At 39.0% G+C, this 14,953-nt stretch overlaps 1 protein-coding gene and 1 long non-coding RNA gene across 3 annotated transcripts; both read left to right on the forward strand.

Annotated features, from left to right (window-relative positions):
* The first annotated feature begins 1,124 nt into the window (after positions 1–1,124).
* On the forward strand, positions 1,125–2,872 carry LOC139027054 (uncharacterized). The gene is made up of 2 exons (XR_011479083.1): positions 1,125–1,172; positions 2,267–2,872. It is a non-coding gene; the product is annotated as an uncharacterized lncRNA (long non-coding RNA).
* Positions 2,873–6,019: 3,147 nt separating this feature from the next.
* txnl4b (thioredoxin-like 4B) lies at positions 6,020–7,514 on the forward strand. 2 transcript variants are annotated; one of them, XM_024145178.2, is made up of 3 exons: positions 6,020–6,262; positions 6,466–6,617; positions 6,779–7,514. In XM_024145178.2, exons 1-3 carry the CDS (start codon positions 6,131–6,133, stop codon positions 6,942–6,944), a joined length of 450 nt encoding a protein of 149 aa, XP_024000946.1. In that variant the 5' UTR covers positions 6,020–6,130; the 3' UTR covers positions 6,945–7,514. The 2 variants fall into 2 exon arrangements, with proteins under 2 accessions (XP_024000946.1, XP_024000947.1); XM_024145179.2 differs by having other exon boundaries at positions 6,142–6,262; positions 6,423–6,617.
* Positions 7,515–14,953: the final 7,439 nt, after the last annotated feature.

The following is a 14,953-nucleotide window of genomic DNA, read 5'->3' on the forward strand; positions in this document are numbered from 1 at the left end:
GAGAGAGGATCTGTCAGGACAGTATAGGAGGACTGCCAGGTAACTAGTTACTAACTAACTAACTAAACACAATGATGACACACTCTCTGTCAGGACATGTATAGGAGGACTGCCAGGTACCTAGTTACAACTAACTAACTAAACACAATGATGACACACTCTGTCAGGACATGTATAGGAGGACTGCAGGTAACTAGTTACTAACTAACTAACCACAATGATGACATCACTCTGTAGGACATGTATAGGGAGGACTGCAGGTAACTAGTTACTAACTAACTAAACAAATGATGACACACTCTGTCAGGACATGTATAGGAGGACTGCAGGTAATAGCTAGTTACTAACTAACTAACACAATGATGACACACTCTGTCAGGACATGTATAGGAGGACTGCCAGGTAACTAGTGATAACTAACTAACTAAACACAATGATGACACACTTTGTCAGGACATGTATAGGAGGACTGCAGGTAACTAGCTAGTTACTAACAACTAACTAAACACAAGAGTGACACACTCTGTCAGGACTAGTATAGGAGGACTGCCAGGTAACTAGTTATAACTAACTAATAACTAACTAAACAATGATGACAACACTCTGTCAGGACATGTATAGGAGGACTGCCCAGGTAACTAGTTAATAACTAACTAACTAACTAAACACAATGATGACACACTCTGTCAGGACGTGTATAGGAGGACTGCCAGGTAACTAGCTAGTTTACTAACTAACTAACTAAACACAATGATGAACACACTCTGTCAGGACATGTATAGGAGGACTGCCAGTTAACTAGCTAGTTACTAACTAACTAACTAAACACAATGATGACACACACTGTCAGGACATGTATAGGAGGACTGCCAGGTAACTAGCTAGTTACTAACTAACTAACTAAACACAATGATGACACACTCTGTCAGGACATGTATAGGAGGACTGCCAGGTAACTAGTTACTAACTAACTAACTAACTAAACACAATGATGACACACTCTGTCAGGACATGTATAGGAGGACTGCAGGTTAACTAGTTACTAACTAACTAAAACACAATGATGACACACTCTGTCAGGACATGTCATAGGAGGACTGCCAGGTAACTATTTAACTAACTACACACAATGATGACACACTCTGTCAGGACATGTATAGGAGGACTGCCCGGTAACTAGTTACTAACTAACTAACTAAACACAATGATGACACACTCTGTCAGGACATGTATAGGAGGACTGCCAGGTAACTAGTTACTAAACTAACTAACTAAACACAATGATGACACACTCTGTCAGGACATGTATAGAGGACTGCCAGGTAACTAGTTACTAACTAACTAACAACAATGATGACACACTCTGTCAGGACATGTATAGGAACTGCCAGGAAACTAGTTACTAACTAACTAAACACAATGATGACACACTCTGTCAGGACATGTATAGGAGGACTGCCAGGTAACATAGTTACTAACTACAACTAAACACAATGATGACACACTCTGTCAGGAACATGTATAGTAGGACTGCCAGGTAACTAGTTACTAACTAACTAACTAAACACAATGATGACACACTCTGTCAGGACATGTATAGGAGGACGGCCCGGTAACTAGTTACTAACTAACTAACTAAACACAATGATGACACACTCTGTCAGGACATGTATAGGTGGACTGCCAGGTAACTAGTTACTAACTAACTAACTAACTAAACACAATGATGACACACTCTGTCAGGACATGTATAGGAGGACTGCAGGTAACTAGTTACTAACTAACTAACTAAACACAATGATGACACACTCTGTCAGGACATGTATACAGGAACTGCCCGGTAACTAGTTACTAACTAACTAACTAAACACAATGATGACACACTCTGTCAGGACATGTATAGGTGGACTGCCAGGTAACTAGTTACTAACTACTAACTAACTAAACACAATGATGACACACTCTGTCAGGACATGTATAGGAGGACTGCCAGGTAACTAGTTACTAACTAACTAACTAAACACAATGATGACACACTCTGTCAGGACATGTATAGGAGGACTGCCAGGTAACTAGTTACTAACTAACTAACTAAACACAATGATGACACACTCTGTCAGGACATGTATAGAGGACTGCCCGGTGGTGAAACTGACTAACGTAGTCCATAGTTCAGAATTGATTCAGATTTCATTGATGAAGTATGAAAAGCACAAAAGTGTTTTTGTTGGTATTAAATCTCTCCCTCCCCTCCGTCCGTCTACAGACGATATCCCAGTCTCCTCCACCCGTGAACAGCCTACTACCACGGCTTGTATGGACGTCAACGCAACGGTCGGCTGTTAGACTTCGACGAGGCAGACAGTAAACACAATAGCATTAAGTCCCACTCCTGCCCCCTGTCTCGCCCCCCAAGACACTCTGAGACCCCAACACTCACCCTACAGGAAGTGACCTCACAGCCAGGTCGACCAATCACCACACATCTCTGTCCTGAGGCCCAAATCTGTGTATATGATCCTCTACCTAATGATTAGGAGGAGGGAGAGAGGGAGGGAGGGAGGGAGAAAGGAGTGGGGGAGGTAGGTAGGTAGGGGGAGGGAGGGAGGGGAAGGGAAGAAAGAAGTGGGAGGGATGGGGGAGGGGAAGAAAGGAGGGAGGGAGAGAGGGGAAGAACGGAAGGAGGAGAGAAGGGGAGAACGGAGGGAGAGATGGTGGGTGGACTTGCACAATGCAGTCATTTCTGTTTATTTCGTTTCCTGCACTTTTGTTAGACTGTTTTTTCAAGGTTTCATCTTTGTTATTGGACACATGTCATCACCCCACCATGGGTTGTATTGAAATAAACACCAGGGTCTTTTACTGTGAAGAAGAGGAGTTACCAAAACATGTTGCCAGGGACACTGACTGATCCAGCATTACTTGTTCTGTTGACAGGGACACTGACTGACCAGCATACTTGTTCTGTTGACAGGGACACTGACTGATCCAGCATTACTTGTTCTGTTGCCAGGACACTGACTGATCCAGCATTACTTGTTCTGTTGCCAGGGACACTGACTGATCCAGCATTACTTTTCTGTTGCCAGGGACACTGACTGATCCAGCATTACTTGTTCTGTTGCCACGGACACTGACTGATCCAGCATTACTTGTTCTTGTTGCGGTGACACTGACTGATCCAGCATTACTTGTTCTGTTGCCGGTGACACTGACTGATCCAGCATTACTTGTTCTGTTGCCAGGACACTGACTGATCCAGCATTACTTGTTCTGTTGCCGGTGACACTGACTGATCCAGCAATTACTTGTTCTGTTGACAGGACACTGACTGATCCAGCATTACTTGTTCTGTTGCCACGGACACTGACTGATCCAGCATTACTTGTTCTGTTGCCAGTGACACTGACTGATCCAGCATTACTTGTTTGTTTGCCAGTGACACTGACTGATCCAGCATTACTTGTTCTGTTGCCAGTGACACTGACTGATCCAGCATTACTTGTTCTGTTGCCAGTGACACTGACTGATCCAGCATTACTTGTTCTGTTGCCAGTGACACTGACTGATCCAGCATTACTTGTTCTGTTGCCAGTGACACTGACTGATCCAGCATTACTTGTTCTGTTGCCAGTGACACTGACTGATCCAGCATTACTTGTTCTGTTGCAGGGACACTGACTGATCCAGCATTACTTGTTCTGTTGCCAGTGACACTGACTGATCCAGCATTACTTGTTCTGTTGCCAGGGACACTGACTGATCCAGCATTACTCGTCTGTTGTCAGGGACACTGACTGATCCAGAATTACTTGTTCTGTTGTCAGGGACACTGACTGATCAGCATACTTGTTCTGTTGCCAGGGACACTGACTGATCCAGCATTACTTGTTCTGTTGCCAGGGACACTGACTGATCCAGCATTACTTGTTCTGTTGCCACGGACACTGACTGATCCAGCATTACTTGTTCTGTTGCCAGGGTTCCATAGACATGTAGTGAAACAGCTGAGCTTCGGAAGGCTCTGATACAGTGGATTGACCTGGGCTACATGGTTCTGGTATATACAGTCGGAAGTTTACATACACTTAAGTTGGAGTCATTAAAACACTCCGCAAATTTCTTGTTAACAAACTATAGTTTTGGCAAGTCGTTTAGGACATCTACTTTGTGCATGCACACGTAATTTTTCCAACAATTGTTAACAGACAGATTATTTCACTTATAATTCACTGTATCACAATTCCAGTGGGTCAGAAGTTTACATACACTAAGTTGACTTGTGCCTTTAAACAGCTTGGAAAATTCCAGAAAATGATGTCATGGCTTTAGAAGCTTTGATAGGCTAATTGACATCATTTGAGTCAATTGGAGGTGTACCTGTGGATGTATTTCAAGGCCTACCTTCAAACTCAGTGCCTCTTAGCTTGACATGATGGGAAAATCAAAAGAAATCAGCCAAGACCTCGTAAAAAAAATGGTAGCCCTCCACAAGTCTGGATCATCCTTGGGAGCAATTTCCAAACGCCTGAAGGTACCACGTTCATCTGTACAAACAATAGTACGCAAGTATAACAACCATGGGACCACGCAGCTGTCATACTGCTCAGGAAGGAGACGCGTTCTGTCTCCTAGAGATGAACGTACTTTGGTGTGAAAAAGTGAAAATCAATCCCAGAACAAAGAGCAAAGGACCCTGTGAAGATGCTGGAGGAAACAGGTACAAAAGTATCTATATCCACAGTAAAACGAGTCCTATATCGACATGACCTGAAAGGCCGCACAGTAAGGAAGAGCCACTGCTCCAAAACCGTCATAAAAAAGCCAGACTACCGTTTGCAACTGCACATGGGGACAAAGATCGTACTTTTTGGAGAATGTCCTCTGGTCTGATGAAACAAAAATAGAACTGTTTGGCCATAATGACCATCGTTATGTTTGGAGCAAAAAGGGGGATGCTTGCAAGACGAAGAACACCATCCCAACCGTGAAGCACGGGGGTGGCAGCACCATGTTGTGGGGGTGCTTTGCTGCAGGAGGGACTGGTGCACTTCACAAAATAGATGGCATCATGAGGAGGGAAAAATATGTGGATATATTGAAGCAAAATCTCAAGGCACATGCAGGAAGTTAAAGTTTGGTCGCAAATTTGTGGGTAGAACTGAAAAAGCCTGTGCGAGCAAGGAGGTCTACAAACCTGACTCAGTTACACCAGCTCTGTCTGGAGTAATGGGCCAAAATTCACCCAACTTCTTGTGGGAAGCTTGTGGAAGGCTACCTGAAACGTTTGACCCAAGTTAGACAATTTAAAGGCAATGCTACCAAATACTAATTGAGTGTATGTAAACTTCTGACCCACTGGGAATGTGATGAAAGAAATAAAAGCTGAAAGAAATAATTCTCTCTACTATTATTCTGACATTTCACATTCTTAAAATAAAGTGGTGATCCTAACTGACTTAGGAAAGTGAATTTTTACTAGGATTAAATGTCAGGAATGTGAAAAACTGAGTTTAAATGTATTTGGCTAAGGTGTATGTAAACTTCCTGACTTCAACTATGTGTAGATGAGATAGAATAGATATGTACCACACACATGTTGATTTCTGGTTCTCTCTTTTGTCTCACTCCTCTCTCTCCTTTCTTCAGATGGTTAAGTGTATATAAAACCATATAATTAAATGTAGTTGTTTTTGTTGATGGATTGAGTGTTTTTTTTTGTGTGTTTATTTTAACAAAAGTGATCCAAAGCATGCTTGCTTTGGTACGAAAAACTGTGGTTGTGTCTGAAATCTTTCTAGCCTACTGCTTACTAATCAAATTAATTTATATAGCCCTTCTTACATCAGCTGATATCTCAAAGTGCTGTTCACAGAAACCCAGCCTAAAACCCCAAACAGCAAGCTAAAATCTACTAGCCATACTACATACGGATATACTAGTAAAACGCAGTATTAAACGTTAAACAAATATCAACATACTGGCTCAAACGACAGAAAAGAAGCAGCGGACACAAGCGGCTGGTCGGTCACAGTTTCTGGCGGACGTTTTATGGTGTTACACAGCAATACCGGTACGTGCCATTTTTCGTTTGTCAAACTGAGCACAATGCTAGCCAGCAGCTAACAAAATGAGTTTGTTTTTGGCCAAGTTGTCGTGCAAAAATGACATAGACGAGGTAATAAAAACTGTCGCTGAAAAGGTTTTAGTTCTTCGGTTTGGCAGAGATGAAGATTCGGTCTGCCTGCAGCTTGACGAGATTGTAAGTAGCTAACGTTAGCATGTTTAGCTAGCATGCTAGCTGGGTATATAGCTACTGCAATATTGTGGCCAGTAAACATTGATGCAAAACGTGCATGTCAGTCGTTACCAATATTTACACCAACACTGTCAATGTATTTTTTGTTGTTGTAACGTTTCAGTCTGTCTGAATCGGGAATGACAGTGTTGTCATTATTTTGCCAGCTGTCCAAAACCACCCACCACCTGAGTAACATGGCGTCTATCTACATCGTGGATGTGGACTCAGCTCCCGTCTACACGAGATACTTCGACATCAGCTACATCCCATCTACCGTCTTCTTCTTCAACGGACAACACATGAAGGTRGATTATGGGTGAGTGGTGACATCTTAGTGTTGAGAAGGAAGATGGCCTACAACTAGCTAGAATACCACTGGTTGGTTTAATGTCATAGGTGTGGGTACTACTCGTATTAGCTACAAACCATTTCCCCTTTTTGTAGGCCTATAGCTAAACCACTGTTGTCCCTATACAGGTCTCCAGATCACACCAAGTTTGTGGGCAGTTTTAAGACCAAGCAGGACTTCCTGGATCTGATCGAGGTGATCTACAGAGGAGCTATGAGAGGGAAGATGATGGTCCAGAGTCCCATCGACCCTCAGAACATCCCCAAGTACGACCTGCTCTACCATGGGATCTAACCCCATCATAACCATGGGATCTAAACCCCATCACGACCTGCTCAACCATGGGATCTAAACCCCATCACGACCTGCTCAACCATGGGATCTAGATCTCACCACCCTTCAGCGCGGTTACAAGCACCCTGGCGGCAGATCTCGTCGGGAGGCCGACAGCYCMGTTTTTAAGCGCTCAAGCTGCCGACAATTCGTGTGAAAAGAAAACGTCTGACAAGCACAGAGCGGATTGGCCCGGCCTGGACAATTTTGTGGTATTGACGTTATCAAAGAGACACACCGCTGTAGCTGGCGCCATCTCACTTTGACCATTCATACTGATGTACTGTTTATTAATGAAACTGTCCWTAACTTCAGGTTGATATTTCCTAGGGAAAATAGATCTCTYTAAGAGACAGATACATGTCAGAGTGGACAATCCTTTATTTCATACAATGAAGACTCATTTACAGCTGGACATTCTTGTTGCCTCTTGTTTTATAGTGGGAATGTTGAATCTAATGTATGTTTGGTGAAAAGGTCTGACCCCTTTTTTTTTTTAACTTTTTGTTTAATAAATGTGTCACTTCAAATAATGTTTGGTTTGATCTCTACTGCCTCACTACAATAAATCATTATCTGCTAATTTATTAGCTACATAAATGTAATAAGACCATTCACAGTGCTGGAGATCCTTGTATTATGTAAGCCCAGGCACCACAGACAGTGCAGAAGATCCTTGTATTATGTAAGCCCAGGCACCACAGACAGTGCAGAAGATCCTTGTATTATGTAAGCCCAGGCACCACAGACAGTGTAACCACCACAACTCTGGGTAATATATCTAATGGTAACTCACAACTCTGGGTAATATATCTAATGGTAACACACAACCTCTGGGTAATATATCTACTGGTAACCACACAAACTCTGGTAATATATCTAATGGTAACACACAACTCTGGTAATATATCTAATGGTAACTACACAACTCTGGGTAATATATCTAATGGTAACCACACAACTCTGGGTAATATATCTACTGGTAACAACAAACTCTGGGTATATATTCTATGGTAACCACACAATCTGGGTAATATATCTATTGGTACTACACAACTTCTGGGTAATATATTAATGGTAACCACACAACTCTGGTAATATATCTACTGGTAACTCAACAACTCTGGGTAATATATCTAATTGGTAACTCCACAACTCTGGGTAATATATCTACTTGGTAACCAACAACTCTGGGTAATATATCTAATGTAACTACACAAACTCTGGGTAATATATCTAATGGTAACCACACAACTCTGGGTAATATATCTAATGGTAACACACAACTCTGGGTAATATATATAATTGGTAACCACACCAACTCTGGGTAATATATCTATAATTGGACCACACAACTCTGGGTAATATATATTAATGGTAACCATACAAACTCTGGGTAATATATCTAATGGTAACCACAACAACTCTGGTAATATATTCTAATGGTAACCAACAACTCTGGGTAATATATCTAATGGTAACCAACAACTCTGGGTAATATATCTTAATGGTAACTACAACTCTGGGTAATATATCTAATGGTAACCACACAACTCTGGGTAATATATCTAATGGTAACCACACAACTCTGGGTAATATATCTAATGGTAACCATACAACTCTGGGTAATATATCTACTGGTAACCTCACAACTCTGGGTAATATATCTAATGGTAACCACACCAACTCTGGGTAATATATCTAATGGTAACACACAACTCTGGGTAATATATCTACTGGTAACAACAATCTGGGTAATATACTCTATGGTAACTACCAACTCTGGGTAATATATCTATGGTAACCATACAACTCTGGTGTAATATATCTAATGGTAACCACACAACTCTGGGTAATTATCTAATGGTACACAATCTGGGTAATATCTATGGTAACACACAACTCTGGGTATATATCTAATGTAACCAACAACTCTGGGTAATATATCTAATGGTAACTACACAACTCTGGGTAATATATCTAATGGTAACACACAACTCTGGGTAATATATCTACATGGTAACCATACAACTCTGGGTAATATATCTACTGGTAACCATACAATCTGGGTAATATATCTAATGGTAACCACACAACTCTGGGTAATATATCTAATGGTAACCACACAACTCTGGGTAATATATCTAATGGTAACCAACAACTCTGGGTAATATATCTAATGGTAACCACACAACTCTGGGTAATATATGTAACTTGGTTAACCACGCAACAACTCTGGGTAATATATCTATGGTAACAACAACTCTGGGTAATATCTAATGGTAACCACAACAACTCTGGGTAATATTCTATGGTAACTACAACTCTGGGTAATATCTAATGGTAACACACAACTCTGGTAATATATCTATGGTAACCACACAACTCTGGGTAATAATCTAATGGTAACTACACAACTCTGGGTAATATATCTAATGGTAACTACACAATCTGGGTAATATATCTAATGGTAACACACAACTCTGGTAATATATCTAATGGTAATACACAACTCTGGTAATATATCTATGTAACTACACAACTCTGGGTAATATATCTAATGGTAACTACACAACTCTGGGTATATATCTAATGGTAACTACACAACTCTGGGTAATATATCTAATGGTAACCAAAATCTTGGGTAATATATCTATGGTAACCTACAACTCTGGGTAATATTAATGGTAACTACACAACTCTGGGTAATATATCTAATGGTAACCACACAACTCTGGGTAATATATCTAATGGTAACAACAACTCTGGGTAATATATCTAATGGTAACACACAACTCTGGGTAATATATCTAATGGTAACCACACAACTCTGGGTAATATATCTAAATGGTTAAACCAACAAACTTCTGGGTAATATATTAATGTAACTACACAACTCTGGGTAATATTATCTAATGGTAACACAACAACTCTGGGTAATATATCTTAATGGTAACCACACAACTCTTGGGTAATATATCTAATGGTAACTACAACAACTCTGTGGTAATATATCTAATGGTAACCACACAACTCTGGGTAATATATCTAATGGTAACACACAACTCTGGGTAATATATCTAATGGTAACACCAAACTCTGGGTAATATTATCTAATGGTAACACACAACTCTTGGGTAATATATCTAATGGTAACATACACAACTCTGGGTAATATATCTAATGGTAACACACAACTCTGGGTAATATATCTAATGGTAACACACAACTCTGGGTAAATATCTACTGGTAACCACACAACTCTGGGTAATATATCTAATGGTAACATAACAACTCTGGGTAATTATCTAATGGTAACTACACAACTCTGGGTAATTATATCTCATGGTAACACACAACTCTGGGTAAATATCTATGGTAACCACACAACTCTGGGTAATATTATCTAATGGTAACCACACACTCTGGGTATATATTAATGGTACACCACAACTCTGGGTAATATATCTAATGGTAACCATACAGACTCTGGGTAATATATCTAATGGTAACACACAACTCTGGGTAATATATCTATGGTAACTTACACAACTCTGGGTAATATATCTAATGGTAACCACACAACTCTGGGTAATATTATCTAATGGTAACCACACAACTCTGGGTATATATCTATACTGGTAACCAACAACTCTGGGTAATATATCTAATGGTAACCCACACAACTCTGGGAATATATCTAATGGTAACTACACAACTCTGGTAATATATTCTAATGGTAACCACACAACTCTGGGTAATATATTCTAATGGTAACACACAACTCTGGGTAATATATCTAATGGTAACCAACACTCTGTAATATATCTAATGGTAATACACAACTCTGTTAATATATCTAATTGGTAACCAACACAACTCTGGGTAATATTATCTACTGAACACACAACTCTGGGTAATATATCTAACTGGTAACACACACAACTCTGGGTAATATATCTACTGGTAACACACAACTCTGGGTAATATCTATCTAACCAACCTGGGTAATTATCTACACACACAACTCTGGGTAATATATCTAATGGTAACCACACAACTCTGGGTAATATATCTAATGGTAACCACACAACTCTGGTAATATATAATGGTAACCACACAACTCTGGGTAATATATCTAATGGTAACCATACAACTCTGGGTAATATATCTAATGGTAACCACAACTCTGGGTAATATACTATGGTAACTACACAACTCTGGGTAATATTCTAATGGTAACCACACAACTCTGGGTAATATATCTAATGGTAACCACACACTCTGGGTAATATATCTACTGATCTGTAACCACACAACTCTGGGTAATATATTAATGGTAACCACACAACTCTGGGTATATCTATTGGTAACCAACAACTCTGGGTATATATCTATGGTAAGCTTGGTTTGGTTATGTATATATCTAATGGTAACCACACAACTCTGGGTAATATATCTATGGTAACACAACAACTCTGGGTAATATATCTAATGGTAACTACACAACTCTTGGGTAATATATCTAATGGTAACCACACAACTCTGTGGTAATATATCTAATCGTAACTACACAAATCTGGTAATATATCTAATGGTAACACAACAAACTCTGGGAATATATCTACTTGGTAACTCACACTCTGGGTAATATATCTAATGTAACTACACAACTACTGTAATTATATTCTATGCGTAACCACACAACTCTGGTTAATATATCTAATGGTAACTACCACAACTCTGGGTAATATATCTAATGGTACCACACAACTCTGGGTAGGCCCGACACGCTGGTAAAATTCAAGCGCCGACAACTCTGGAAGAAAACGTTGAAAGCACAGCAATCGCCTGGACTTTTGTGGTATACTTATATATCTAAAGTAAACCACACAACTCTGGGTAATATTAACATTAGTAGTAAAGCCTCCACTTCAGGTAATATATCATAAATATTATAACACACAAACCTAGTAGTAATTAATCTAAATGCGTAACACTCAATAACATCTGCTAGTAAAAAAAAATTCCAACCTGGATAACTCGTAAGGTCCACAATAACTCTGGTTACAAAGATATCTAAGGTACGGTAAACTCATCACACAGACCTAATGGTAAGTACATACTCTGAAATATCGGTACCTCTACACAACTCGGTGAATACGTGTAAATATCTAATGGTATACCAACGACAAAACTCTGGGTAATATATCTAATGAAGGTAACCTTACACAACTCTGGTAAATAATCTATGGTAACCACACAACTCTGGGTAATCATAATACAACAATAGGGATATATCGGTACCACAACTCTGGGTAATAATATCTAATGGTACCACACACAACTCTGAGTATATATCTAATGGTAACCACACAACTCTGGGTAATATATCTAAGGTAACCACTATCAACTCTGGGTATATATCTACTGGTAAACACACAACTCTGGGTATATATCTAATGGTAACCACACAACTCTGGAGTAATATCTATGGGTAACCACACAAACTCTGGTAATAATATCTAATCGGTAACCACACAACTCTGGGTAATATATCTAATGGTAACTACACAACTCTGGGTATATATCTCTAATGGTAACCACACAACTCTGGGTAATATATCTAATGTAACCACACAACTCTGGGTAATATATCTCATGGTAACCACACAACTCTGGGGTAATATATCTAATGGTAACCACACAACTCTGGTAATATATCTACTGTAACACACAACTCTGGGTAATATATCTCATGGTAACCACACAACTCTGGGTAATATATCTAATGGTAACTACACAACCTCTGGTAATATATCTACTGGTAACCACACAATCTGGGTAATATTATCTAATGGTAACTACACAACTCTGGGTAATATATCTAATGGTAACCACACAAACTCTGGGTAATATATCTATATGGTAACCACACAACTCTGGGTAATATATCTAATGGTAACCACACAACTCTGGGTAATATATCTAATGGTAACCACACAACTCTGGGTAATATATCTAAATGGTAATATATCTAATGGTAACTACACAACTCTGGGTAATATATCTAATGGTAACCACACAACTCTGGGTAATATATCTAATGGAAATAATTTAATGGTAACTACACAACTCTGGGTAATATATCTAATGGTAACCACACAACTCTGGGTAATATATTAATGGTTAACCACACAACTCTGGTAATATATCTAATGGTAACCATAACAACTCTGGGTAATATATCTAATGGTAACTACACAAACTCTGGTAATATATCTAATGGTAACCAACACAACTCTGGTAATATATCTACTGGTAACCACACAACTCTGGGTAATATATCTAATGGTAACCATACAACTCTGGTGAATATATCTACTGGTAACCACACAAAACCTGGGTAATATATCTAATGGTAACCACACAACTCGGGTAATATATCTAATGGTAAACCACAACAACTCTGGGTAATATATCTACTGGTAACCACACAACTCTGGGTAATATATCTAATGGTAACCACAACAACTCTGGTATTATATCTAATGGTAACCACACAACTCTGGGTAATATATCTAATGGTAACCATACAACTCTGGGTAATATATCTAATGTAACCACACAACTCTGCGGTAATATATCTAATGGTAACACATACAACTCTGGGTAAATATATCTAATGGTAACCACACAACTCTGGTAATATATCTAATGGTAACCATACAACTCTGGGTAATATATCTAATGGTAACTACACAACTCTGGGTAATATATCTATGGTAACCACACAATCTGGCGTAATAATCTATGGTACCACACAACTCTGGGTAATATATCTACTGGTAACCATACAACTCTGGTAATATAATCACTGGTAACCATACAACTCTGGGTAATATATCTAATGGTAACCATACAAACTCTGGTAATATATCTAATGGTAACCACACAACTCTGGGTAATATATCTAATGGTAACCACACAACTCTGGGTAATATATCTAATGGTAACCATACAACTCTGGTAATATATCTAATGGTAACTACACAACTCTGGGTAATATATCTAATGGTAACCACACAACTCTGGGTAATATATCTAATGGTAACTACACAACTCTGGGTAATATATCTACTGGTAACCATACAACTCTGGTAATATATCTAATGGTAACCATACAACTCTGGGTAATATATCTAATTGTATACCACACAACTCTGGGTAATAATCTAATGGTAACCACACAACTCTGGGTAATATATCTAATGGTAACCCACACAACTCTGGGTAATATTCTAATGGTAACTAACACAACTCTGGGATATATCTAATGGTAACTACACAACTCTGGGAATATATCTAATGGTAACAACACAACTCTGGGTAATATATCTAATGGTAACTACACAACTCTGGGGTAATATATCTAATGTAACCACACAACTCTGGGTAATATATCTAATTGTAACCACACAACTCTGGGTAAATATATCTACTGGTAACCACACAACTCTGGGTAATATATCTAATGGTAACTACACAACTCTGGGAATATATCTAATGGTAAACCACACAACTCTGGGTAATATATCTAATGGTAACCCACAACTCTCTGGTAATATATCTAATTGGTTAACCACAACAACTCTGGGTAATATATCTAATGGTAACCCACACAACTCTGGGTAATATATCTAATGGTAACCATACAACTCTGGGTAATATATCTATTGTAACTACACAACTCTGGTAATATATCTAATGTAACCACACAACTCTGGTTATATCTAATGGTAACCACACAACTCTGGGTAATATATCTAATGGTAACCAACAACTGGTAATATATCTAATGGTAAAACTAGACAGACAAACAATAACTCTGTAGTAATCTAAACGTAATTACCACACAACTCTGGTAAATTAATTCAATTAACCAGACAACTTGTAATACTATCTATGGT

Source organism: Salvelinus sp. IW2-2015, unplaced genomic scaffold (assembly GCF_002910315.2).
Source record: "Salvelinus sp. IW2-2015 unplaced genomic scaffold, ASM291031v2 Un_scaffold7027, whole genome shotgun sequence".
NCBI lineage: Eukaryota > Metazoa > Chordata > Actinopteri > Salmoniformes > Salmonidae > Salvelinus > Salvelinus sp. IW2-2015.